At 40.2% G+C, this 27,845-nt stretch overlaps 3 protein-coding genes across 6 annotated transcripts in view; all 3 read right to left on the minus strand.

Moving 5' to 3' along the window:
- Positions 1-2,748: 2,748 nt before the first annotated feature.
- Positions 2,749-27,845, minus strand: part of LOC146697657 (uncharacterized) — a 35,709-nt gene continuing 10,612 nt past the window's right edge. Inside the window, exons 1-7 of one of the 3 annotated variants that reach the window (XM_085476473.1) lie at positions 10,557-10,575; positions 9,643-9,696; positions 7,997-8,605; positions 7,880-7,912; positions 7,717-7,773; positions 5,786-6,946; positions 2,749-5,680 (exon numbers count right to left, since the gene is read on the minus strand). In XM_085476473.1, the coding sequence (XP_085332599.1) occupies positions 3,669-5,680; positions 5,786-6,946; positions 7,717-7,773; positions 7,880-7,912; positions 7,997-8,605; positions 9,643-9,679 (3,909 nt within the window). In that variant the 5' untranslated portion in view covers positions 9,680-9,696; positions 10,557-10,575 and the 3' untranslated portion in view covers positions 2,749-3,668. Of the gene's footprint in view, positions 5,681-5,785; positions 6,947-7,716; positions 7,774-7,879; positions 7,913-7,996; positions 8,606-9,642; positions 9,731-10,556; positions 10,576-27,845 lie in introns of those variants that run through there. The other 2 variants (XM_085476472.1, XM_085476474.1) reach the window with 2 other exon arrangements.
- LOC146697658 (uncharacterized) lies at positions 16,071-23,259 on the minus strand. 2 transcript variants are annotated; one of them, XM_085476497.1, is made up of 8 exons: positions 21,777-23,259; positions 20,980-21,039; positions 20,107-20,239; positions 18,649-18,866; positions 17,910-18,547; positions 17,471-17,780; positions 17,190-17,358; positions 16,071-16,674 (listed from the first exon to the last, which is right to left on the minus strand). In XM_085476497.1, the coding sequence occupies exons 4-8, from the start codon at positions 18,857-18,859 to the stop codon at positions 16,548-16,550; spliced, it is 1,455 nt and encodes a 484-aa protein (XP_085332623.1). In that variant the 5' UTR covers positions 18,860-18,866; positions 20,107-20,239; positions 20,980-21,039; positions 21,777-23,259; the 3' UTR covers positions 16,071-16,547. The 2 variants fall into 2 exon arrangements, with proteins under 2 accessions (XP_085332623.1, XP_085332622.1); XM_085476496.1 differs by having other exon boundaries at positions 17,471-18,547; positions 21,777-23,016.
- On the minus strand, positions 21,080-21,766 carry LOC146697659 (zinc finger protein Rlf-like). Its single transcript, XM_085474038.1, has one exon. The coding sequence runs from the start codon at positions 21,644-21,646 to the stop codon at positions 21,080-21,082; it is 567 nt and encodes a 188-aa protein (XP_085330164.1). The 5' UTR covers positions 21,647-21,766.

Below are 27,845 nucleotides of genomic sequence, written 5' to 3' on the forward strand. Positions count from 1 at the left end.
CACAGACGAGGACCATACCACTGAAAAGCTGCCTCTCCGTGAGTATGTGTCCTGACTTTAGGGACAATCAAAAGGCCAGTACCAGAGGACCTCAGGGTCCGCGAGGGTTCGTATGGTAAAAGCAGATCTGAGAGATAAGAAGGCCCAAGACCATTAAGACATTTAAAAACCAATAAAAGAACTTTAAAATCGATCCTGAAACACACGGGGAGCCAGTGCAGCGATTCTAAAACCGGTGTAATGTGGGCCCGCCCTCTGGTCTTCGTCAGCACACGAGCTGCCGAGTTTTGCAAAAGTTGTAAAGTTGAAATATTCTTCTTAGGAAGACCAGAGAGCAGGGCATTACAGTAATCAATACGACTGGTAATAAAAGCATGCATCAGCATCTCCGTGTTGGCCCGAGAGAGAATAGGGCGGACTCTGGCTATATTTTTTAGATGATAAAATCCAATTTTGGTTACATGTTTAACATGTGGGATAAAACCAAGCTCAGAGTCAAAAATAACACCCAGGTTTTTCACTTGTAGCTGGTTGCAGATGTAATGACAAAACCTGCAACAAAAGTTAAGTTGTTCAAGTTTGAGAAGTTTATGTTTGGACATTAACCAGGTATACGGACATGTATACAGTACTGAGGAAGAAACCTTTTGTTTGTTGTTTGTTTTTTGTTTACTTAAGAGCATCATAATATGAGAGCAAGTGGGGGTGTTGACATAAGAAGAGAAAATGCTCTCAATTATGGAGACAGTCAAATGGTTCATTTATGTTTGATGTGTGCTTTACATTTGTGTGGCTGTTAATAAAGTTAGTGCGCTCTAGGGGGCGTATGCGTTCATCAAAATGGCCGAAGGCTGATGTGTGTTTATTCCTCCCTAAATATCATCGGTGAAGTTTGCCATGCACGTCAGATTTTCCTGCGCATTTTCATACCTCTGCCAACAATTGTCATTAACAAATGTTAAATGTTATTATTGAGAGGCACAAGCAGAACTCCACACGCACACACATTAAAAAAAATAAAAATGCCTCAGCAAAAAGGCACTTGGTGCACCCATCAGGAAAAGGGCAGATGCTCATGGCGTGTTTAATATATAGGGCTTTGGAGTTGACGTCATGCCGCAGTGCATTGTGGGATCGCGGCGCCATGTCAGAAGGCCACAAATCAAAACAAACACACTGTGTTGAAAGCAGGACTGCCAGAACCATGCTTAAAATCAGCGCAAAAGACAAAGGGCTGTATCGCGACCGATTGCTCCCAGACGCCAAGAGACAGTACTTGGAAAAAATAGCGTGCATCGGTAATGTGGACCCGTATGAAAAAAGGCAGCGGAGTGGAAACCCAGACAGCCTACCGCCGTTGTCCTATGCCGATATCTTCGCATACCCTGTCTGTGGAGTCAGCGCATACACGGCGAATCATTTTCGGAATCATAAATTCCTGGAGACACACATCTAGTTCAGAAATGGTTGGGTACAAGATTTGGCCGTTTTTAAGCCTGCACGTTGTGAGTACGTTGACCATATGGCCAAGATACAGCCAGGTTGCCAGCTGTGCGTTGCCATGTAAATAGTTTGCTTTTCATGTATATGTACTTGCTAAGTACATGTGAACAGATCTGGAATAAAAAATAAATAAACATACTTTTCTTTCCTGTTTCATATTTCATATGCTGGTTTGCCTGCAATAATGCCAAATAATAAGCTACTCCGTCAACATGACGTGGTTCTGCAGCATCACACATTAGGATGTTTTATCTAATTATCTATGACCGCAGCGCATTCAAAACAAAACCAAAAGCCTATTAAGCGAGATATGAATTTATTTAGAACTCACCGGAAAGAAAATGTGCACAAACCAACAAAAAATTGGGGATGGCAGAGAACTCAATATCCGCTCATCTCACCCCTGCAATCCAAGCCTGACGTCTTCGTTTAGTAATATCGGATACATGACGGATACATCCCTCACGTTGCCTCCAGGAGGGGAAACGATGAAAAGAGAGCCCATTTTCCAGCTTCTTGCCTTCCCTATCATGTGATCTAACGTTGCAACCGACAACACAGCTCGTACGAACCATAGCTGACGCTTCCGTGTGCTTTGTTTGGCCTACTGTCATGGCGGGAGGTGGCATCACGCTCCAAAGCCCTATGGTCATAACTTCTTTCAATTAAATTCACAATATGGCAAAACGTGACAAGCTAGTATAACAAGGAAAAGAACAAAGAAAAGTTGCCAAAAAATACCACGAGGACATTCATCTCATAAGAAAAGAAACATCTACTAAACATTGCAAGCAAGCAGGAACCACAGGATGCTGGAAAGCTGCTCGGTCTCAGAGATGGAGAGATGAACACTCCTGTCTCATCTATTCCCTGCTTCTGTTTTCATGTTAGTGTGAAGTGTGGTTTTTTTGTTTGTTTTTGTTTTTGGGGGGTTTGTGTGTGTATATGTCTGTATTTTTGTATTTAAGATATTTCTGTTTTGCTTAATTTTCTTTAGTATAACTCTGAATAAACCAAAGAACAGTGTCTTAAAATCAGTTTTCTTGATGAACAATTCTTATTCTCCATGTGATGAATTAATTCATTGAGTCATTTTTACATTTTCTGTGATTTTTTTTTATTTAGAAACTGCATTCTTCCATGTTTACTAAAAATCCTCCATATTAACCATGGAATTTAAAAAAAAGTTTTTTAATAAGATGCCACCTGCAAGAATTACTTAAAAAAAATGACAGGATAAAAACATCATATAGAAGATTTTATAACAACTGATAAAAGTGAACATTAAAGAAAAAACCCCACAAAGATGTTTCCTTTAGAAAATAAAAATACAAGGTTAAACATGATCCTGAAAATAAGAATTTAAATTTAAATCAAATATCTGCTGATTGTAAATTGTTTATGAATCAACCTTAAAATCAGTCAGACGAACCAAAGAGTCTGTTGTGCTCGTATGTAAAAATAATGTAGTACAGACTCTCCTTTAATGCACCAGCAGCTACATCTGCATTCTCGTACTCCAAACGTAGTATTTTGTGCTGAAATATTACAAATTGTATTAAATGCACCGAAAATCATTTCTCCATGTAGCTGAAATCTGACAATAATTTTAATCACCTCATGAAATGCTGCAGGACGAGTCATTCAGAAGTTTTCTATGAACTCTGTGATCTCCTTTTCAAGAATTTTCTGCAGGTTTTATTTTTCATCCTTGATGTTTGCAATCTTCATTTGGTCCTTGTGTTTTGTCAGCAAATCTCTGATTTTTGTCAGATTTCCTCTCTTCTTAGACAGACATACTTATTTAATACTAAATATTTCTAATTACAGCAAGCATGCAAATATCTAATAATCTTCTTCTATTGTTTAATACGCTGGTGCCTGCAATAAACTAAATAAAATATACCAAAATATTAAACAGTGTTTCAAATATTTTCTAAAACCTTAAGTTACACGGCAGCAATTCATCCTGCATGCATCATTGACATCATATAAGGTACAAAATGAAACACAATCCTGAAAATATAAAAGATAAATCAAGAATTCCATCTGTAATTGTAAAATGTTTACAAACTGACCATAAAATATATCTCTTTATCTCAACATTTAATGTACAGAAAATATTTTATCCAGCTGAGCTCTGTCACAAAAAGTAGAAAAAAATCTCATAAAATGCTGCAGTAAGATGTTTCAACTTCATCCAGAAGTTTTTGTATTAGTTCACTTATTTCTGTTTCATGGATTTTCTGCAGTTTTTCTTTTTCTTCCTCATTTTTTACAATCTTCATTTGATCCTCATGTTTTATCAGCAACTCTTGGATTTTTTTCACATTCCCTCTCTTCTTAGACAGACACTTCACCACAGCACTGATTTGTCCAAGATGTTTTTCTCTCTTTTGTTTTTCCTTGAGCTCAGCCAGAGCCTTTAACAGGTCATACTTCTCATCTTTGTCTTTAATCTTCTTCTCGTGCTCCTCCTTCTGAGCTGCAAACTCTTTGTTGTGTTTCTCTTTGAAATCATTGAACTCTTCAGCTCTCTTTCTGGCCTCATCTTCATGCATCTTCTTCAGCTTTTCCACATGTATTTTATAGTTTTCCTCCAGCTGATTTCGTTGTTTCTTCTCCTCTTCTCTCCTCATTTCGTCTTCTTCTTTTCTTTTCTTTTCATGTTTTTCTATTTCCTGCTGTATTTTTTCTTTCTCTTCTTTCAGTCGTTTTTCCTCTTCCTGTCGTCTCTGTTCATCTTCTTGTCTTTGTTTCTCTCTTTCTTCTCTTCGTTCTTTCTCCCAGGCTTCCTGTTTTCTCTTCATCTCTTCTCTGTTCTCTTCCAGCTTTTCGTCAATCCTTTTCTTTTCCTCTTTTTCTGACTGAATTTGTTTGTCCAGCTTTTCAAGCTGCATTTTAAACTCCTGCCTACGTTTTTCTTCTTTCTCTTCCCGTTTCCTGTTCTCTTTTTCTCTTGTTTCCTGTTCTTTCTTTCTCTTCTCTTCACGCTCCTTTTTCATATTTTCTTCCATCTCTTTGATTTTCAGCTCTGCTTCCTGCTGTATTTTTTCCTTCTCTTCTTTCAGTCGTCTTTCCTCCTCCTGTCGTCTCTGTTCATCTTCTTCTCTTTGTTTCTCTCGTTCTTCTCTTCGTTCTTTCTCCCAGGCTTCTTGTTTTCTCTTCATCTCTTCTCTGCTCTCTTCCAGCTTTTGATCCACATTTTTCTTTTCCTCTTTTTCTGACTGAATTTGTTTGTCCAACATTTCAAGCTGCATTTTAAACTCCTGCCTACGTTTTTCTTCCTCCTCTTCCCGTTTCCTGTTCTCTTCTTCTCTCGCTTCCTGTTCTTTCTTTCTCTCCTCACGCTCCTTATTTAGATATTCCTGCATCTCCTTGAGTTTCTGGTCTCTTTCCTGCTGTATTTTTTCTTTTTCTTCTTCCATTCTTGTTTTGATGGCTTCCTTTTCTTCCTCATGTTTTCTTTCCAGCTCCTCTCTCTCTCTCTTCATCTCTTCTTCCTTCTCCTTCAGGATTCTCTTCATTTCCTTCTTTATCGCTGCTTCAGCTTCTTCCAGCATCTCATTGGTGAAGCAGTTTCCTCCATTGTCCTTCACCATGGTGTCAATCTTTGTTATCAGCTCACTGACTTGTTGGCGGTTCTCTTTGTCTACATTATTGAACACATGGTATCTTCCTCCACAGTCAGCAATCAGCTTCTTAAAGGAATCATCACATCCGCTTTCAATATAATCTTTAGTGGATATTTCGTCACGTTGTAGTGAATCTCCTTCAGTAAAAAGAATGATGGTGAACTTTTCTGAATTCGGCCCAAAACCTTCCTTTATAAGTTTTAATGTCTCCTTCTCCTCTGGTGTGAGACGACCAATTTTTAACACCAGCAGGAAGACATGTGGTCCTGGAGCCAGAAGACTGACACATTTCACCATCTCCTCATGAACTTCTTCATGTGACAGAGTTGTGTCAAACAGACCAGGAGTGTCGACCACAACAACAGGACGGCCGTCCACCTCACCCTGTGCTTTCTGACAGTATTTGGTGACTGATGTTTGATTTGGCATGGCTTTAAACTCTCTGCTTCCTAGGATGGTGTTTCCTGAGGAGCTCTTTCCACTGCCGGTCTTTCCTATCAGCACAATCCTGAGAGGCTCCGTGTTCTGCTTCTCTTCATCACCTGTAAAAACATGATTTTCTTTAAATGTGAACAGTTTATAAAGTAGATGTTAGAATATAATGTCGAACATGATTAATGATTAAAAAAAAACATTAAATTACTTACGAGTGACCATATTTTTAGTTATCAGATCAATCTGGGCTCGAGCAAATGTTACAGCTGTGTAGCAGCATGGTTTGTTTGTACATCTCATCTGATCCACAGTGTCCAACAACGTGTGGATCTGCTCTTTATCCTTGATGTTAACAATAACAGGCCTTTGTCCATAACGTTGACAGACCTCCTGGATATTTGGGTCTTTGCTTACAAAGTTAACAACAGCTGGATCTGTAGGATCTGAGTCCACAGTGAACAGAATCATGGTGAAGTCATTGACTCGAGAGCCGAATGCATCCTGGATGATCTTTAACTCTCCCTTGTCTTCATCAGTGAGGGGAGCCACAGGTAGGACCAGGATGAAGGCATGGACACCCTCAGGATCACAGAGGGAGATACACCTGAGTGATTCCTCCATCACTGCCTCCTGAGGTTTTCCATACAAGGCAGGCAGCTCCACCAGGGAAACCCAACGTCCACACACCTCTCCCTGATGTTTAACACACTCTGATGAGTTGGAGGCTGAATGAAGCTCAGTCTGACCTAAAATGGCCTTGGCTGCTGACGTCTTCCCTGCTCCTCTCCTCCCACACAGAACCAGGTTCAGAGGCGGTTTCATCTGTTCACACTCTGGTCTTGTGATGTCTTCAGTGAAGGTGAGGAACTTTTCTTTGTTCTCATGCACAATTTTGTCAATGCTTCCCATTAATTGTTTACGATCACTCTTAACCATGTTGTACGATTTACTTCCACAATCTTTCAGCAGCTGTTTCACAGCAGGACTTGCACATGTTTCCTTGTGTGTTTTGACGATCATTGTGTGTCTAAAAACAGTTTGACCAAACAAGTTCAGGATAAAATTAAGTTTGTCTTTGTCATTTTCATTAAAGTCAGAAGGCTTCACCAGCAGCAGCAGAACATTTGGTCCAGGGAAGCACAGATCTGTGCACCCCTTCACCTGTCTTCTTACTGTCTGCTCAGTAAAACTGAAAAGGTTTGGTGTTTTTACCACTGTTAAAGACTTCCCGTTCCACTCTCCACAGGAGGCCACACAGTGGTTCAATGGTTTTTGTTCTTCTGAATTAAAACCTAGACCATTAATGATGAAGTTGCCAAGTTTATTCTTTTTTTCTTCACTTTTTCCTACCAGCACAATCCTGAGTATAGCAGCTGCAATACAAAGACAGAAAGGGAGACAGTTTATCAGAGTGAAGTGTCAGCAATAAAAAGCAAGTGACCTAAATTCAGCCACTCTTACACAGCAGGGCCTTAATCATGACATAAAATATCTTAAAAACACTTGTAAAATGATAAATACTGACTGTCATTATTTAGTTTCTGGACACACTGATTAAAGTTTATATATGTATACACAAAGTAAGACATAACTTAAAGAAATTAAAAATGCATTTCTCAAGTACAGATTTTTTCCCCCTCAATTTGTCTTACACTTTCAGTGTGAACAGCCATTTGTAACATCTTGAAACATCCTGATCTGTTTACATGCTTGAGTATTTGACAGCATGTAGTGTGTAAAATACAGCTTGGGACAACCAGCCACCAGAAAAATTCTTTTTTTAAATTTTTAAAACCAATACTGTCATTTTTTCATTCATTAGTCAACTAATCTTGATTTCACATCTATCCTGTCTCCACTGACCATTGTCAGTATGTCAGCTGTCTGTACTCAGTCAGTTGCCAGACTGTTGGTTCCTTCTTATTCCTAGAGTTGACCTCTGATAACCTTTCAGATTTCCCTTGCTAATTGCCAGAATACTTACTATTATATATTTTTTTCTTTTAAATCTAAAAAACAAAAAACAAAAAAAAAAAAACACACACACACAAAACCCTAAAAGATTCTTGCTGCGTGGTTTATGCACTCCTTTGTATTTTTCAGTATTCATCATATTTGATCTGATTTTATTTCATTTACTTACATTGTTTGGATGCACTTCCTGCTGGTGATTGCCTTAGTGGAATGATAGATGTGACCACTGTAAAAAACAAACAAACAAACAAACAAGCAAATCATAAATAAAAAAAATAAATCAACTTTATGTGGCTGCCTTAATGAGTGTGATGATTTTTCCATTTACTCACAGTTTTTTGCTGAATTCCAGAAAGACTTGCCTCCTGTAAAATGCAAAATCAACTGTCAACTTCAATAACTGTTAATTATTTTCAAACTTAACCAATGAAAATATTCCTGAAACCTACCTGCAGCTCCAGCAGGATCCGGATTGACTGCTCCCCCCTGCCTGCTTAGTAACTCAGACGTTGTGTTCTTAAATGCATCACAGCTCATGTGATCTCCACCATTTGTCTTAACAATTTGGTCAAACAAACTTAACAACTTTGAAAGTTCAGTGTTCTTCTGCCACCATAAGTGGTGTTTACATTTTCTGATAATTTTGCCTAATGGTGGATGTTTGTCTGTAAGACCAGTATTCTCCTCTCTGGGTGCTGATATCAGTACCAGTGAATGGTGAAAGGACTGACCACTGAAGATTTCAAGGATCGACTGAAGCCTCAGTCTTTGCTCCTCAGTGAAGTCTTCAGGCTGTAGAACCAGCAGGAACACATGAGGTCCAGGATCAGAGAGACTCACAAAGTTTTCTACCAGCTCTGTCAGTGTTGGTTCAGAGACCCGGAGCAGGTCCGGAGTGTTGATGAGAGTTATTACTTTCTCCTTAATCGGTCTACTGTGTTTCAAGCATTTGTCTAACACATCCTCAGTGCCGAACACGGTCTCTCCCAGGATGAAGTTCCCCACGTCTCTCCTCAAAGACCAGCTGTTCCCCAGCAGAACAACCCTCAGCTCAGACACTGAAAAGAAAATACTTTATTTAAAATTACTGTCTGTTGTATATTGTATCATACCCGTTTCTTTATAAACTATATTTTCTACTGTCAAATAATAAATAATAAACCAATGCTATTTCAAACACACATGAGTCTCAAGTCACCCTGATTTCTTTGTATTTTGTGCCCAAGGATGCAGCATTTTGGGGGGCTTCTTGCTATTTATTAAGATAAGATAAGATAAGCTTTATTAGTCCCACACGTGGGAAATTAGTTTTGTCACAGCAGAAAGTGGACAGTGCAAAAGTTATATAGCAAAAATTAGAATACAATACGAATAATATATAATATTATATAATAATAATTTAATATAATACAGAACTGTACAGAATAGAATGAAATAAAATACTATATACAGTAGAATAAAATAGAATAAAATATACAATAGGATAAAAATAGAATACAAATGCGAGGACATGAGGAAATGAGAGGACATAATAAAAGCCTCTCATAATGTGTGTCTTCCCTCTGTTCTGGGAGAGAGAACAGAAGGAAGACACACAGCAAATAGCACAGTGCAGATATGAATCCTGGCCTCAGCCTTACAGAATGTGGGTCAGTCCCAGCGGCCTACACCAGAGCTCCAGGACAAGTCAGGCTTTCTTGTCATTTTTTTCTCCAGGCTTTCTGAAGCTCTTCTCAAAGTTCTTCTTCAGACATCGACTACTTTTACATTCATTTCAGTTCAGTTTTCGTATTATTTTTTGGTGTTTTGTTTTTAAAAACCTGAGTATGAACTTACATGAAATGACGCAAAATAAATAAATAAAAAAATAATAATAATAATAATTATATATATATATATATATATATACCAAAAACAACAGTTTTATCGATTATAAAATACACTATATCGGATTCATATCGGTATCGGCAGATATCCAAATTTATGATATCAGGTATGGGTATCAGACATAAAAAAAGTGGTATCGTGCCATCTCTACACCATGCAATGACACATTTCAATAAACTGCTCAACAGGGATTGATAGATAGACTTACTTAAAGGTGACATGTATCCAGTACTGTTTCCTTGCATCTGCTCACTCCTGTTGACTGTAAGATAAAGAAACATTAAGTCTCTTTTTTCACATGTGCTCTCTAAATCAGACATTCCCTCATTTTGAATATGTCATATTTTCACAGAGTTGTGGGTTTTTGGTCTTTGATATTTTGTGTTTGCTTATAACCAGAAAGTGTAGGCGTTGTCAGACGTTTACATCCACTCATCATGGGCATGGATTCCATGGTAATTTGAGTCTTTTAATGATTTCTTTGAACTGTTCTTTTTCCAGGGCAGAATGATTGTACAGCACACATTTTAAATAACTTTTAAAAACAAGAATTAGGTGCACAAATTAATTCTTTTGAATTTGTTCTAATCCATACAGGCTCAAAAATACACATAGACCCCCAGTAATATTTAGTTAAACATCCCTTAGCAAGTTGGATCTCAACCAATACTTTTGGTAGTCATCAACAACAAAACCAAAGACACCAAGAGTACATGAAACAAATATAAACATTAAAAAACCAACACAGAATATTTGAATGAACACTAGAAAGTTCAAAATTACACAAACCATGGGTAAAAGGGCCCATCACCAAAACACTAAGAAAAGAATAATGGAAGCTTACTTACTTTAAAATACACAAGCACCAATGTTAGCAAGGCAGTTAAAAAAAGCTTCCAAATTTGTATTGATTGTCTGGAGTAACAGCTTCTTAAGTATCTCATCCTCAGACTGACCACTCACCTTTCGGCTTTGCTCAGTTGTAGTTCCTCTAAAACTCACAATATCATTGCTGTTAATCTGAGCAAAGTTACTGTTTACATAGATACTGAAGAATCACGTCCTTCATGCTGAGTTTTTTCACAAATATATTTCAATATTTTAACTGATTTACTGACTCACAGTCAGGCCGCAGAATATCTGGGCTCCTCCTGCGCTGCTTAGGTTTTGCAACACCGTCCTCTGTAGAAAAAACAAACCTCAGAATGATATCTACACTTATAACTGAAGTCATCTTCTTTTTCAGGAAAAACTTCAAGTTAGTTTCAACACTGATGTTTCCAGGACAGATGTGCAGAAAACACAAGAAATAAGAAAAAGAAAAACATGATTTAAGGAGATTGCAGAGAAGCTGCAACAGCGCTGCTGAAAAGCACCAAGTTTAGGACAATGACAGATGTTTATGTAACTCTTCTTCAATATATCTGGATGTTACGACTGTTGTCGTAATTATTATATGTAAATTTGAGTGTGCAGGTGCTCCTCCGTGATTGGTGCATCCAGGGTGGATGGATCGCACCGATTGGCTAAGGACCGGGAGGCAGCGGATAAGAAGAAACCACCAGGGACTGCCAGGTCATTCAACCTCGGCCCAACCCAACCGGCAGACCGTTCACTGTGTCACTATGTTGGTTAACGTAAGAGCATGTAGGGGTGGACCGCCTTTTTGTTTGATCAGTTTTCTCCTGTTTTGTTAGGCAGGGAGGAAAGTGATTGTCGTTTGAGTTAGTTCTTTTGAGTAGGTAAGTTGCATTTATTCCTGAGATAGGCTACCTTTTGTTTGTTGTTTTGGCCTTGGGTTCACCCTGAAGTTATGATATGCTCCCTTCCTTTGTTTAAATGCACTCATTGTAAATAAATCACTGTCACAAAGTATTAAGTGTGTGACGTGCTGCTTGGGGTTGGACGGGGATGGATCACCCTTTATGTTGTGGTCTGGCCGTGCCTAGACGGGCCATAACATAATTGGGGGCTCATTCCGTGTCTTTTCTCGCTTTTTGGTGAGTTGGGTTGGCGTGTCTTGTTCTGGTTGGCAGTTTTATTTTTTTTTGTGTGGGGGGTGTGTAAGAATGGATTTTTCACTTGAAGGTTTTGTGGAGGCGGCTTCATGGGAAAAATTGACAAATGTAAGAAAGCGGACCTGCTCATTGTGGCTAACTCTTATGATGTGGAAGTGTCTTACAGCAGCGGTCTCCAACCTTTATTGTGCCCGACAATATTTTCACGGACCGGCCTTTAAGGTGTCGCAGATAAATACAACAAAATAAAACTAGTACCGGTACCGAAAAAAAGAAAATTTATTCATAACACACGTGAAAAGACCCAGGAAAACAGAGTAAACGATAAAAACGATAACAAAATAACGCTGAAAACCGATAAAAACCCTGAAAACCAGACATTTCACACCTGAGCCTCAACTTTCGCGGCCCGGTACCAAACGACTCACGGACCGGTACCAGTCCGAGGCCCGGGGGTTGGGGACCGCTGTCTTACAGTGCTCGCAAGGCAGAGTTGAAGGAAACACTGGCTGAAAAGCTAGTGAAGAAACATGTGCTTCTACCACGGGGGGATGCTGAAAACAAGCCAATGAAAGGGGCAGATGGCACTGCATCTAAAGCGGATGCTAACGCAGCTGATGCGTCTGCTGCTGCCACGGAGGCTGATCGGATTTCTGAATCCAGTGAAGGTACGTCAACTGAGGATCTGCGCCTCACGCTCTGCATAAGAGTGGTGGAGACCCGCAACAAGGAGCTGGAAGTGCAAGCTATGCATCTCCATATCAGAGCTCTTGAGCTTGAAAAGGGCTCAGCTCAAGGGCGATTCTAGGATCAGAACTTTGAGGGTGCTGAGCACCCAGAGAGCTGCCCAGCCAGGCAAGATAAACCTGTCTCTATCAGTCCCTGTATCCTTAAATGTCTCCAGTTGTCCTGAGTTCTCTCTGACTGTCTCCTCGGTGCATTTAAACCTCTGTTCCTCCCTGTCCTTGTCGTCTGTTGTATTCATCTCCATTATCAGTCATCATAATTTTACCATCTCTGTGCAAGTCTGCAAATTTCTTTATTAAATCATAAGATTCTTAAATTCATCAAGTCTCTCTGTGCCTGGGTCCTCGTCACAAAACATGACATCACTGCTTTGTACATTTTAACACAATTTAATCCCACATTTGTGAAAGAAAAGAAAAACATTTCTTTGAAAAGTCTGTAACAAAACCCTCAAATCTGATCAAGGTTATTTAAATGCTGCAAATGAAGAATGGATTGGAATAAAAAAATACATATCCTAACCTTAATTACTGTGGGAGAATAATGAATGATGCTCATAGTGAGTAAAAAGTAAACTGAGTGCATTTTTTGGACAGAGATTTATGGAAGCCCGTTTCCGCCACTAAATAAAAACAAAACAGCTAGTATCCATAACTTGAAATTTCGAGTTACTTTTCTCGAAATTTCGAGTTATTAACTCGAGTTAATAACTTGAAATTTCGAGAAAAGTAACTCGAAATTTCAAGAAATATAACTCACAATTTTGAGTTACTTTTCTCAAAATTTTGAGTTAGCTCTGCCAATCAAAAATATACATGAATGAGGTCGCTTTCTTGTTACCCGGAAGCATATGGCGCAGAGGAACGCGCAATCAAAAACGGATCCCAACAAATTGGCGCTTTCGCGAGTACGTTTGCTGATAGTAACACCATGTGATTCAGCTAATAACACAGGGATTTCATCATTTGTGAAGCCAGGCTGAAAACACTCAGCAATCTGTGCATTCACGACTGGATGTAATACCGGTAGCTTAGCTGTAGCATTTGTAGCTGAGGGCTTCAGCTTCCGGGTAACATGGAAATGACGTCATTCACGTAGATTACTGATTGGCAGCGCTAACTCGAAATTTCGAGTTGCTTTTCTCAAAATTTTGAGTTAATAAATCGAAATTTCGAGTTAATATGTCGAAATTTCGAGAAACTAACATGAAATTTCGAGAAAATAACTCGAAATTTCGAGAAAATAACTCGAAATTTTGAGAAAATAACTCGAAATTTTGAGTTATGGATCCTTTTTTTTTTTTTTAGTGGCGGAAACGGGCTTCCATGGAGATTCACTTTTAATGTGTGTGTATAATATAATACAGAAACAAAATATTCCCAAAACAGAATAAATTATTACTAATAAATTATTACAAAATATTAATAAAAACTATAAAAATGGAGGCAACTTTGCCTGTGGTAGAATGTATAGAATGCATGAAAAAATCTTTACTGCAGATACTAATTTTGTGTTGTAAGATTTATGACTTTCATGCTTTCATGGTGGTCCTTGGGAGAGCTTGACATTTTATCAGGTGGTCCACACTGTAACAAGTGTGAGAAGCACTGATAAGTGTGTGTGTGCTTTTGGAAAACATTTAAAGCTGCTGTACAGAATCTTTGAAACAAGCTTAAAGCATTTATAGAAACAGAGCATCTGCTTCTCTTTACAGCTCCTCACTCCACCAGGGCTGTTTGGCTCTTTCTGATAGTGTGCAAATGTGATGCACGTACTGCGGCAGTCATACAGACAACTGGACGGTGCAAACGTTGGCCGACCTATTACTGGCTGAGGTTTTAGTAGAGTTGTGGCTGAACCACATAAAAATATATCATTAATTTTAATCTCCCCGATCAATGATAATGTTATGTTGGAATGTTGTTAAAGAGGGTCAAAATGTTTCAACCCAGTTTGTTTAGCAGATTCTGTACAGCAGCTTTAATATAGGGAGAACACAACTTCCAGATTGTGAGTAAAATCAGGTTTTTTCTCTTTGTCAGTTTAACAGTTTCTGTTGTGTCTGTCACTGCTCCCTGTCTGTTTGCTTACCTGGTTCTTCCTGACCTTGTACTTTCTCCTCAAGTTCTCCTCTTTCCTCTCTCCCTCTTTGGACTGACAATCATACACAAATAGATTGTATTCAATTAGATGAACAATTACATTAATATGAAAAAAATTCTATTAAGATCACTAACAAAAAGTCCTCTCAGTGTACTTTCAACCAAAAGGCAAATAACCAAACCACACGAACATCTAATAAAAGATAAATATTGAAACACTGATCCAACATTATTCTTGATTGACGGATCATTTGATTTTACACTTTTACCTGAATGTGGCTCCTTTTTTTGAAAAAACTTCCTCATATCCATTATGAACCTGGCTGTCTCTGTACACACACACACACACACACACACACACACACACACACACACACAAACACACACACACACAAAACAGGGGTTATAAGGTTAATGGGCATTCAGTCAGTCAGCTAGTTAGTATCCATTTCAAACAGGACAGTGGTAACAACAGCAGGCTACAGACAATTATAAGTTTTAGATTTTAAATAGGGTGTATACATTTCAATGGGAGCAACAGGACAGTCAAATATCGCTGATTTTACTACAGAGCAGGACGGATTGTAGGGTAGCAAACATTGTCAGAAAACACGTTTCCACCACCGCAGGTTACCTGGTGTAATGTTTTTCAGCCAAAAAGAAACATGGTCTGACTCCTACCAACTATATAAAGAGTAACTGAAGGTTAAATGCAGCTAATATGTCCTGTTTTAAGCCAGGCACTTACACCTCAGCTCCGCTGTGTCTCAGCCACCATCGCTCTGGCAGCAACGGTGCTAGAGAGCTGGAACAAACCATTTTGGGAGGGGGGGTTATTTATACTTTTGTTGTTAAAATGTTACGTCTCAAACAAGTACAGTACTGTATGCTTTTTATATTTTTAGTAGTGTGTCACACAAACAGCAAATATTGTCAAAAAAAAAAAGTAAGAAATCTTTGGGGGTGCTTTGATTCATTTCAGCACCCCCAAAAATGGGCTAAAATCGCCCCTGGCTCAGCTAATGGTTCCCCAACGTCATCAAGCACAAGTGTTTCTTCTTCTGCTAGTTTTGATATAAGTAAGCACATCAAATTGGTTCCCCCGTTTCGCAAGTCTGAGGTAGACTCCTATTTTAGTGCATTCGAGCGCATAGCTGCTGCTTTGAAGTGGCCGAAAGAGTTTTGGTCCCTCTTACTCCAATGTAAGCTTGTGGGAAAAGCCCAAGAAGTGTGTTCAAGCCTGTCTACACTGTAAAAAAAAAACAAAAAAAAAAAAACACGTGCTGTTTTTACAGGAAAACCCTGGCAGCTGGGGTTACCAGGGACTTCCTGTAAAAACGCTTTACAGATGCAACTTGTAAATTGATTTACAGTGAATGAATCTCAGATTAAAACTGTTAAATCTACAGGAAAAAGAAGTTAATTTCACACATAGATGTGATATATAAATACACTATTTCCTGTATCTTTTACAAGTAATAAATGCTTTTTGTGGATCCATAAACTGCAAAATTAACAGGGAAATATCGTACAAAGAACTAATTTAAAATGGTAGAACTACGGTGAAACTGTGCATATTAAATGGAGCTGCTCTGTAAATTATACATAAAACCATAACCCAGCAAATTTCTTACTGCTACGCCTACACCCAAACATGCAAAAATACATCTTGAGAAAACACAAGAGAGGAAAATATCACTTTTGGGAAATTTATTTTGCAGACACATTAGCAAAATGACAGCAAATGGATCCATTTTTTCCAACTAACACAATATGCAAGGCACACAGCAACTACACAATTCAATCAAAATATAGGCTATAAAAGCTGTGGAACATTCCTGCAAAGCAAGAACCATGTTCATGAAACAAGCATTTGTTAGACCCTCCACCAGAAAAAGTTAAATAACCTGTTAAGACTTTAAAACAAAAAACACATATTGTGCCAAAAATAATCATAATCACCGTGCAACGCAACACGCACCCTGCTGTCACCACAACCATGGACTTGGTCAGAAAACATCAGCAAAACCACGTGGTGAAACAAACCTACACATGTGGTCTAGAAACACTGCAGTAGCAGCATGTTGTTTTTTTCTTTTCTTATGTAAATAAAGAACATTCCTACAAAGAAAGAACATCTTCATGAATTGGCTTCATGCATTCGACCAGTAAAAGGTTCCAGTACACATTGTGGAACAAAATTAACAAAGTAAAACTAACAGTCCACAGAGAGTCAAGATTTAGGCTTAGCGCCACTCGTGGTCGGCGAGATCCTGAATCAGGGTGAGGACTCGAGGGTTCACACTGAGACGACGCTTTGAGTTTTTGTTCTCTACTTTGGTTCCTTTTTCTGGGTTTATGGAGAAGAAACACCTGTAGAATAACAATCATATAAAAGTTTATTAAGCATTTTTATAATTGATCAGTTAAAATACACGTACAAAGTAAGTAAAAATTAAGTATATACATATATATACACAGTCATGGCCATGACCACGTTCAAGACAAAGTATAACCAAAATGCTGTGGGGAAGTGAACAATGCATGGTCAAAAGTATTGGCACCCTTCACGAGTGTCTTCTGCAGTGATATGTCACACTTTAGCATTGTTAAAATCCAAAGCAAAGGTTATAGGTAGTCAGACGTCAGTTGACGCTTGGTCTAGCCCTGAGTCTCGGCCAGGCTTGGACCCAGATTCAGACTGTTAATGTATTTTAAAAAAAAAACAAACAAAAAAAAACAACAACAAAAAACAGAAAAAAAACAACTGAAACCGGCTCCAAAGCCGACCGAGACTCAGAGCCAGACCTGGACTCGAACCACATCAAAGCCAGACTCCAGATCCCAGAGCCTCAGTTATGAGAAATAACAAAGCCATATTTGTTCACCTCTGAAGAAACTCTAAAGTGGAAGCCAGCTCAGATGGATAATGGATGTTGAAATTGTAGTAGCTCCCGAACATGAGGCACAGTGCAGAAATGAAGGAGGATATGTTTGTGCTGACGAGGTTCCGATCAACACTCAGCATGTATCTTCTTGAGGAATAGCAGGACTGTCCTGTGAACAAATTATTTAACAGGTTATTTCAATGAACACGGCAGTCACATGACATTCTATAAAAAGTGCACTTAAAAAAAAAGAGAGAGAGAGAGCTATGAAACAGACTTACCACGCACGATAATAGTGGGTGTCAGAGGCACTTGCTCCAGTTGTACCTCATCTGCCAGACATGTATCTTCAACACAGAGAAGCATGGACTCCTCCTTCTCTTCAAAGTAGCTGAGCAGAAGCAGGACCATCTCTTTCACATCATCTGAGCAGCCACTCTGCGGTCCCCGCATCCTCTGAAGCCTTGCATAAGTCTGAAGGAACACCTTGCTTTTGCTGACAGCAACTGTGGTCAAGTAGTCCAGAAGCCTTTTCCCCTTCAAATCCAAATTACGTGTGAATGTCTCTTTGAGGTCAATCCCAGTAAGTTCCTTGAAGTGGACAGACATGCCAAGTTCATCAAACCAAAACGGCCACTCCTCCCTAAGGCATTTGATACTTTTCCCCTGATTGACAGGTTGACGTTGTGTGTAGTAAGTGGACTTCATTAGACTTTTTACCTCTTCTGGATTGGTGTCAGCTTGCTGGAACATCACCTTGAGTTTTTCCATCTTTTGCTGTTGGCTCTCTGGAGTTTCTTCAAGAGGCAGAAATTCTACATTCCATTTAATGCACCCGTATGTATCCTGCATGGCTGCTCTTTCTTCTAAAGGGATCTCGTCTGTGTGGTCTGAGTCAGTCTGATGTTTTCTTTTTCTTATTTTGGGTGTTGAAGTTCGCCTTACATTTTCAATTCTGTTCTGCAACTGTTTGACAAGTGAAAGGTAGCCTGCGCCAACAATCTCACCCTCTATTAAATCTTGCAGAGAATTGGGATATTTTGCCACCATTTTTCTTGCAACGTCAATTGAATGTTTTCTACCTACATGTGGGCATTTTTCCATCATCTCAGTCACAACAATTCGGACCATTTGCCTCCTCAGTTTTGGGCGAGGCCTTTTCCCCCTCTCAAGAAAATGCATCACTTCTGCAGGAAGTTTACTCCATGGAATTTCAAAGTTGTCATCCCATTGTGTGTCACATCCTGGGCTGCTGGAGGAGGTCGACGATAGACTTTGGGGTGAAAGTGAGAGCAATGACAGCGACTGGGTTGATGAGGCTTCCACAGATGATAGCGAGCTGTTCTCTGGAGTTTGGTCTTTAAATTACAAAACAAATACAATTATGATTCACACTGTATGTCTGTTCATGACCATCTCTGCTTTTGAGTTTGAATAGTTGTTTGTTGTTTTTACTTACATTTCTGTTTCCAAGCAGAAAGAAGCTTTCTTGCTTGTACAGGTCTTAATGCTGTCATCAAATCTGCCTCCGTTACGAAGCATAGATCATCACTTGTCTCAACTCCAATGGACTGCAAGTGCTCCTCCAGGATGTTTTTGTTCACAGCTTGAAGTTCTCGTAGGACTTCCGTGATGGCGACATCTAGGAAGGTTCGCTCTGAGTCACTCATACTTGCACTGAAGAAGAAATGCCACATCCAAACAAAATAGAAAATCACATACAGTTCATACACTTGACGGAGCAGGGTGTGGATCAGGTGACACTTATATTAATGTTAAACTATTTACAGTGAGAAGTGAGCTATTAGTTGGACATTATTTTGCCACAATACTATGCTTTAGTGGAATGACTTGGTATTCTTGAAGAATGTATGATACCAAAGGATAGAAATCAGGCAGGTCATTAATGTTGAGTACACTGTAACCCAAGACTGTCCTTTGTCACAGAATACAGATGGTATTCTGGGAGGAAGATGCCTTTGTGGATATCCATTAGAACATACACAGATGTGTCATTTTGAATCAAGATGAGTAGAAGTTCACCAAACTCCATACATTCGCCATTTCTGTACACAAGAAACTGTCCCTTTTTATATGCAGTGCCCTTGTACTGAATGTCTGTGGTAACTGTGGTATTGCTTTCTGAAAAAGCTAACTCCCTGACCGTATGCTGAATAGTGTCACTGTAGAGGTTGGGATAAAACGCACAGCTCTCCTTGACTTGCAGCAGTTCACGGCATTCTTGCCCTGCTAAAAGATAAGCCTGATACATCTGATGACGTGTTGACAAAGTTTGACAAATATTTTTGAAGCTTTTCAAGTGTCTGGCACATCTTTTGAAGTAACTGTGTTTACATTCAAACCTAAGCGTCCATAACCTCATCAATGGACCAAATTTCAACAACAGTGCTGAATAATGGCGCAAATAGTGGTGCTTGGGTTTTAGTTTAATTCCAGGAAACAACATCTCTCTCATCTCCAAATATTCTTGGATCAAAATGTCAGCGAATGCTATCTGGGACAAGGAAATGCTCTGAGCACAAATAAGATCCACAATGTCTTTCAAATGGAGAGCTAACTGCCATACTTCATCCTCATGGTTTTGTACTTTGTCACCAATCAAAACTGGCAGCAATCTCAAAAGGTTCCAGTTTTGAACGGCTTGCCCTGATAATTTGGATCCGTCAGGTTTGACAGTACATGGCTTTGTAAGTGCTTCGGATCCTTTATATTTAAACTGTTTAATGCGTCTGTTTAAAAGGGAGTATGTGAACCATTTTTTATTTTTTATAATGTTCTTCAGGTACAGTGCTAGATCATATGACACAACTCCTTCAAAGAGGTCATGACCTAGACAAGGTGGGAGACCAGGCTGGGATACGTGAAAAGACTGAAGGGTATTGAAGATGGAGTTTACCTTTATTCCTCTGACGTCTTGGATAGTTTCAGACTGGAGATCAGCAACAGCCGCGTCATATGTCTCTGGAGTGCGTGGAGGACCACAGGCATTCGGATCAGCATAAAACTCACTTCGTGTTACTTCACAGTACCTGCAAAAATATTGAGAGCAGCTGAAGTTTTCTGTAAACCCTCCTATGCAATGAGAACCCAAGTTGTCCCCAGCAATACAGTAAAGACCCCCTTTTACTGTTTCTCCATCTACATCTATTCCATCTGTCTCCAAAGATTTCAGATCTGCCAACAACTCTGAGAAAACTTTGGCTATTCCAAAATGCTTGAAGTCATTCTCAACACACAACAAGACTAAAAACATGTTATCTGTATTTGAACGCAAATGAATGGGTAAATTTGCTAATGACAGATAGACTGCAAGAAGTTTGTGCGTCTTTTTAGCAGAACCCAGGGGATTCACTACCTCAAATGAATCTTGGTACAAAATCAGTTTGAGGCTTTCAGGGTTTTCATTAAAGAACTGGTGACATTTGAAAATTTTGCCATCATATAAATCCTTAAAAATTTCTACATCAGGACCCCCAAACTGTTGTGACTGTGTATTCCTCCATAACTGTGACTCTAAAAAGCTCTTCAGGGTTTCTCCAACTGGTATATAGTAAGCACATTTTTCTGTCATGTTTTCATCCATTTCCAATGGCACTTTCTTGGGTTCTGTGTATTTAAACATTTTTTTGAATGTTTGATTTCTGGTGTGTGTTGTTCCTAGTTGTCCCTGATGGCAAGCAGAGAACAAATCTGACTCTTTAATGCAGTCACAGATTTTAGTGACTGCTTCATCTGATAGGTTCATTTCATTTTTTAGTAAACAACTTACCTTATTAATTGTGTAGGCTTGACCCAATTCGTGCACATTCTGCATTTCCTCAGCAATACTCTGTATAGTAGAGGCAGGAATTAGCAGCTGTCCTTGCAGTTTAAGGTAAAAGAGACATGTTTCTGAGATAAGAATGACAATCCTTCTCTGGCATATCACTGGCTGAACTAGCAGATGCCATGGTTTCATGTGTGTTTTCTGAATATTCTGTACTGTCATTTGGGGGCTGAGGACGAGATTCCTTGTACATGTCATCAATATCATCTGGGGAACAAGCTTTATGCTTCCTACACATGTGAGAAGTAAATGATGACTTTTTTGTAAACATATGCTTACAACCACTTACTGGACATGACACAGACCTGCCCTCTGCAATATGATCGTTTAAGTGAGACACTAGCTCTTTCACTGTTTGAAAATGGCGGGCACATAATGAAACCGCACATATTAAATCTGCAACAAGAGCTTTAGGAGTAGCTTGAAGTGCAGGTGCATTGTGCACACGATAAAAATGCCCCTTGAAAGCAGAGTACGTGGTGAATGTTTGGCTGCAATTGGCGCCAACACATTTAAAAATACAACAAGGCTCATTCTTATGCACTCTGCAATGTAGTACATAGCCTCTTAATGTGACCAATACCTTTTTACAAAAGACGCAGATGATCATTTTTAGTATTTCAAAAGTTTGCCTGTGCTTTTCAGCTGAACTAGCATGCTAGCGCTAGGTTATGAGCATTGGTCTAAATATCAACTGGTGCTTTTATCTCGAAAAAACATTGCGAGGATATTGAACTTACCGTGCAGACTTTCTGACGAACAAACACAGATCCTCAAGAAACACTTGAAATCGTATGTTTGTAATTTGTCCTAACAACGTAGTTGCTGAAAGTTCGACGTTTTCTTCTCCCGTCGTGAACTAGGCGCTCTTCTCCTCCCGCCCTCACGTCATTATCCAATCAGAGACGAGCTTCAGATGCACATTCAAAATTAGGCGCGCTCAGTGCAACGGTGAGTGGCCTGAAGTAGTTTACAGCTCTGTGGAGATGAGGCACCATAGAGATCCTATGGGAGGCACTATAAGTTTGTTTAGCCTGTAATAATGAGACATTGCTGACCTAACCCAAAAAGGTATTCTAGTCTAAGTATCACATTGCAATTAAAAGAAACATAAAGAATACAAGCATTATGACAGAAGCATTACTTAGTCGTTAAATAATTTCTTATTGGTTACCCTACAATAGGCTGCAAATAGCCCGAATGATTTAAGAAAAAAACATGATGTAAACAATTTTAATTGTATATTTTTATATAGCCTATAAATGGAGAGGCAACCTCTCAGGTTCACAATGACATCTTCTGTGAAAACATTTTTATTAGTCCTATCCATGACTTTGCATCATTTCATGAATCATGTTAAAATTAGGCCCAGTACATCCATGCAGTTGTAAAGTGACTTATAGGTCATGTGTTTTTAAGAAAAACTGACTAAAACTGTGATTTTTACAGTATTTGCATGTCAAATTAACATGATTGTTTGGTTATGAGTATTACGGTGTTTCACTGTTTTTATTCACAGTATTTGTAGTTTTAACCAATAAATTTGATTATAATCACACATTCATGTTGTAAATATAACAGGAACATTCTGTTTAAAGGTTTACAATAATTCACTGTGATCGAAACAGGAAAGTTGTGTTTTGGGGTTTACTATACATTTCTGTAGGGGTTTTACATGGTTTTTATGTCAATTTCACTGCCCTTTTTTTACAGTGTATTGAGCAGAGTTTAGATTATGAAAGTCTTAAGAAAACTGTGTTGCAGGCATATGAACTTGTCCCTGAAGCATATCGGCAGAAATTTAGGAATCTTAATAAAACTGCTAACCAGACTTCTGTTGAGTTTGCGCGAGAAAAGAATGTGTTGTTTGAGAAATAATGTTTTTCATGTAAAGTTAAAACCGTGGAAGAGTTGAAAACTCTTATTTTGCTGGAGGAGTTTAAAAAGTGTTTGCCGGAATGCATCGTGACTTATTTAAACGAACAAAAGGTGTCGTCTCTCACTAACGCGGCTCTCCTGGCTGACGAGTTTGTTTTAACGCACAAAAGTGTGTTCTGTGCACAGAATTCGTTTCAGGAAAATTTCTCTGAACGAAAAAACTCACCAAAAGCAGTGCGTAAAAATGTCAGCGTTCATTGCTAAATCAAACGGTTGAGAATGTTTTTATTGTCACGACTCAGGACATTTGATTGCTGCGTATCAAGTATTAAAAAGAAAAGAAGCGAGGGGCACTGGGTTTGATTAAAACCGCTTGCTCGCCAAAGGTGCACGTGGAATCTGAACAAAACCCGAAAACTGACATTGATCCGCAGTTTCTACCATTTGTGTCACGCGGCTTTGTTTCGTTGACGGGTGAAGAAAATGATAAAGTGCCAGTCACGATTCTTAGATATACGGGTGCGTACCACTCGTTTTTACTAGAGTCTGTGCTGCCTTTGTCTGAAAAAACATCCTGTGGTTCCGACATACTAATGAGAGTCACCAAAGCCCCTCTGCATATGGTGCACCTGCACTCGCCGTTAGTGTCGGGCTACGTTAAAGTCGCCGTGCGCCAGCGATTACCAATCGAAGGAGTTTCCTTCATTCTTGCTAATGATCTAGCTGGTGGGCATGTTTTTCCCCCGCCAGAAGTTGTTGGTGTTCCTGCCCTTGCTGCTGATTCAGGCTCCCCTGCTTCAGAGAGGTTTGCTGCATGCGCAATTACTCGTGCGCAGGCTCGTAAAATGGGTGAGATTGTGGATTTGTCGGGGTCGTTTATGGCTACGCTTGATGAAGACGACTCTTTCGTGTCACCCATTGATTCTGTAAAAATCTCAACATGTGACGTTCCTGAAATGATTCCTGAGGACATTAATCAGAGCTTGAACGTGACCAGAGAAATGTTGATCAAAGCACAGCAGGGTGATCCATTCACTGGTGCCTTGTTTTTCCTCTGTTGTGGACAGAGAGGGATCTAAAGCTCCAGTGAAATATTTCCTTGAGAACGGTGTGCTGTTGCAATCTTGGTCTCCTGACTCAACTGATTTACATAGGGTAAATCAGGTTCTGGTGCCAAAGGAATATAGACTCCAGATTCTCAGTCTCGCGCATGATGCCTGCTTAGCTGGACATCTTGGGGTCAAAAAGACGTATCACCGTGTACTACGTAACTTCTTTTGGCCTGGACTAAAATCGGATGTGGTGAAATATTGTCGCTCATGTCATACATGCCAGGTAGTGGGAAAGCCAAATAAACCGATTCAGCCAGCGCCTCTTCACCCGATTCCAGCGCCGGGTGAGCCGTTTGAGAGAGTTCTGTTGGACTATGTGGGCCCGTTGCCAAAACCAAAATCAGGCCACCGGTACATATTAATGGTAATGTGCGCTGCCACTCGTTTTCCAGAGGCAATTCCATTACGTACATTAAAGGCAAGGAACGTTGCGAAAGCCCTCACAAAATTCTTTTCAACTTTTGGGTTACCCAGAGTTGTTCAAACTGATCAGGGAGCAAACTTTATGTCAAAGGTGTTTGCCAAGGTTTTGAAGGAGTTAAAAATTAAACATCAAACGTCCAGCCCTTATCACCCAGAGAGTCAGGGTGCACTGGAACGATTTCATCAAACCCTAAAAACCATGTTGCGCAAATACTGTCTTGAATCAGGTAAAGACTGGGATGAGGGACTTCCACTTTTGCTGTTAGAGAAACCACTCAGGAATCCCTTGGATTTAGTCCGGCTGACTTAGTTTTTGGACTCACTGTGAGCAGTCCCCTGCGACTGCTTAAAGAAAAGTGGTTATCTGAGTCGCATCAAGCCGAACATAATGTGTTAGATTATGTTTGCAGTTTTAGAGAGCGTCTTTTCCGTGCATGTCAGCTGGCCCATGAAAATTTGGAACAAACTCAAGGCAACATGAAAGCCCGGTATGACAAAAAGACGGCGGTCCGACACTTTGCTCCAGGTGGAAAAGTTCTGGTGTTGCTTCCTTTAGTTGGGTCTAGCCTCCATGCTCAGTTTTCCGGACCCTATGAGGTGGACAAAAAGATAAGTGACACTAGCTATGCAGTAAAAACTCCTGATGAAAGAGAAAATTGAGGGTTTGCCACGTTAACATGCTTAAACGATATGTTTCCAGAGAGGACACGGCAGCTGAAAAAGCCTTTCCCATAGCACCTGTCTCTGTGTGTTCGGCACCACCATTGTATGTTTTGCAAGATGATGACTTGATTGAGAAGAGCAGTTGTATGCCTGTGGCCCGTTTGCGAAACTCAGAAGTGTTAGAGAACTTAGAATCTTTTCTGTCGCATCTGTCAGATTCCGCCCGCAAAGATATCCTTGATCTGATTGAAGCTAATTTGCTGCTTTTCTCTGACCATCCTCGGCAGACGTCTGTGCTGTTTCATGATATCGTTGTGGAAGTTGATAAGCCAATAAAACAACATGCTTATAGAGTAAATCCAACCAAGCGGATTTTAATGCAACAGGAAGTCGAATACCTGGTTAAACATGGGTTAGCTGAGCCCAGTAACAGTGCGTGGAGTTCACCCTGTATTTTGGTGCCTAAACCAGATAACACCCCACGTTTCTGTACCGATTTCAGAAGGGTTAATGCAGTCACAAAACCTGATTCTTTTCCTCTCCCCAGAATGGAGGACTGCATTGATCGTGTCGGCTCAGCTACATTCGTCACTAAATTAGACCTGTTAAAAGGGCATTGGCAAGTCCCATTAACCCCCAGAGCTTCTGAAGTCTCCGCGTTTGTAACTCCAGATCATTTCCTCTAATACACTGTAATGCCCTTCGGGTTGCGAAACGCACCTGCAACTACAAGAAAGGGAAAGAAAGTGTTGGCTGATACTTTGTCTAGAGCACTTTCTCCTTGAATTAAACATTTTGGGGGTAATTCTTGGGAAAGGGGGTGTTATGACTGTTGTTGAAAACAGTGATGTTGTGGTCTTTTGCTCAGAAGACCGTCGCTTCCCTGAGCAAAGACCACAACATCACTGTTTTACCAGCTGATAAGGGAAGATGCACCGTGGTCCTAAACACTACAGATTACCATACAAAGATCACTACTCTCCTCAGTGACAACAATACCTACGAAGCCTTAAAGTGAGACCCCACAAGCAGCTACAAAAAGAAAGTTATAGCTTGCCTTCAAGACTTTGAAAAGGACAAAATTATTGACCGCCTTACATATCACCGCCTTTACCCAGGGGATGCCATACCCTGCATTTACGGACTTCCTAAAATCCACAAGGAAGCTGTCCCACTCAGACCCATAGTCAGTAGCATAAACTCAGCCACTTATAACATTGCTAAACACCTTGCTACCATCCTTGCTCCTCTCGTGGGGAACACCCCACACCACATCAAGAACTCCACCGACTTCACCGACAAGGTCCAGAAACTTACCCTGGATCCAGATGAAACCATGGTGTCCTTTGATGTAGTCTCTCTCTTCACTTGCATACCCACCACGGAGGCCGTGGAGACCGTCAGAAAACGACTACAAGAAGACAGCTCCTTGGAGGACAGGACCAACTTCACACCCGATCAGATTTGCACACTGTTAGAGCTCTGCCTCACCACTACATATTTCAAATACAACGAAGGCTTTTACAGACAAAAACATGGCTGTGCCATGGGCTCCCCCGTGTCACCTATTGTAGCCAACCTTTACATGGAGGAAGTGGAAAGAAAGGCTCTTGGCTCTTTCAAAGGAAGAGTACCCAGCCACTGGTACAGATATGTGGACGACACCTGGGTCAAAATCAAGACACAAGAAGTGGAATCCTTCACTGCGCACATTAACGCTGTGGATAAAATCATCAAGTTCACCAGGGAAGACACAAAGGACAACTGTTTGCCTTTCCTGGACTGCGCTGTGCACATTGAAGAGAACGGCAACCTCAACATCGAAGTTTACCGGAAGCCCACACACACGGACCAGTACCTCCTGTTTGACTCCCATCACCCTCTGGAACACAAACTTGGAGTAATCAGGACCCTACACCACCGGGCAGAACATGTTCCCTCTAAGCCTGAAGGAAAAAAGAAGGAACACACACATGTAAAGGAAGCACTCAAAACGTGCGGCTATCCTAAATGGGCGTTCTTAAAGTCAGCAAAGAGGCACAGAAAAGAAGACCAGACAGCAGCGAGGGAGGATAAGAAGGACAGACGCAACAACATTGTCATCCCCTATGTAGCCGGTGTATCAGAAAAACTCAGGAGAGTTTTCTCCAAGCATGACATCCCAGTGTATTTCAGACCCAGCAACACGCTCAGACAAAAACTGGTTCACCCGAAAGATAAAACGCCAAAACACAGACTTAACAATGTGGTGTATGCTGTACAGTGCAGCAAGGAATGCCCAGACCTCTACATTGGAGAGACCAAACAGCCACTTCACAAGCGCATGGCACAACACAGAAGAGCCACCTCCACAGGACAAGACTCAGCAGTCCATCTGCATCTTAAGGATAAAGGACACTCTTTCGAGGATGCCAATGTTCACATTTTGGACAGAGAGGACAGATGGTTTGAAAGAGGAGTGAAAGAAGTATCTATGTCCACTGTGAGCGACCATCTTTGAACAGAGGCGGGGGTTTACGACACCAACTCTCTGCCATCTATAATCCAGTTTTGAGATCCCTTCCCAGACGCCTTAATGCCCACTCACATCCTGGGCCATCTGACCTCAGGAATTCGCATGATAAGGTGGGGCCAGGTTTCACAATGAACTCACCCGAAACTCTGGCTGATTGTGACCCACACCCAGTTTCACACCTTGGCTCAGGCGATTAGAGGATCATCAGGGGTCCTTTT

This window comes from Copadichromis virginalis, linkage group LG12 (assembly GCF_057382275.1).
Source record: "Copadichromis virginalis isolate Kocher_CV1m ecotype Utaka linkage group LG12, C_Virginalis_male_GT1.1, whole genome shotgun sequence".
Classification (NCBI taxonomy): Eukaryota; Metazoa; Chordata; class Actinopteri; order Cichliformes; family Cichlidae; genus Copadichromis; species Copadichromis virginalis.

Excerpts from the sequence above, each read along its gene's own strand:
- LOC146697659 (XM_085474038.1), bottom strand. The coding sequence starts at position 21,646 with ATGATCATCTGCGTCTTTTGTAAAAAGGTATTGGTCACATTAAGAGGC.
- LOC146697658 (XM_085476496.1), bottom strand. The coding sequence starts at position 18,859 with ATGAGTGACTCAGAGCGAACCTTCCTAGATGTCGCCATCACGGAAGTC. Across the intron at positions 17,359-17,470 it reads ACCCACTATTATCGTGCGTG|GACAGTCCTGCTATTCCTCA; the intron begins GTAAGTCTGTTT and ends ATTTGTTCACAG. Across the intron at positions 16,675-17,189 it reads ACTTTAGAGTTTCTTCAGAG|GTGTTTCTTCTCCATAAACC; the intron begins GTGAACAAATAT and ends GTTATTCTACAG.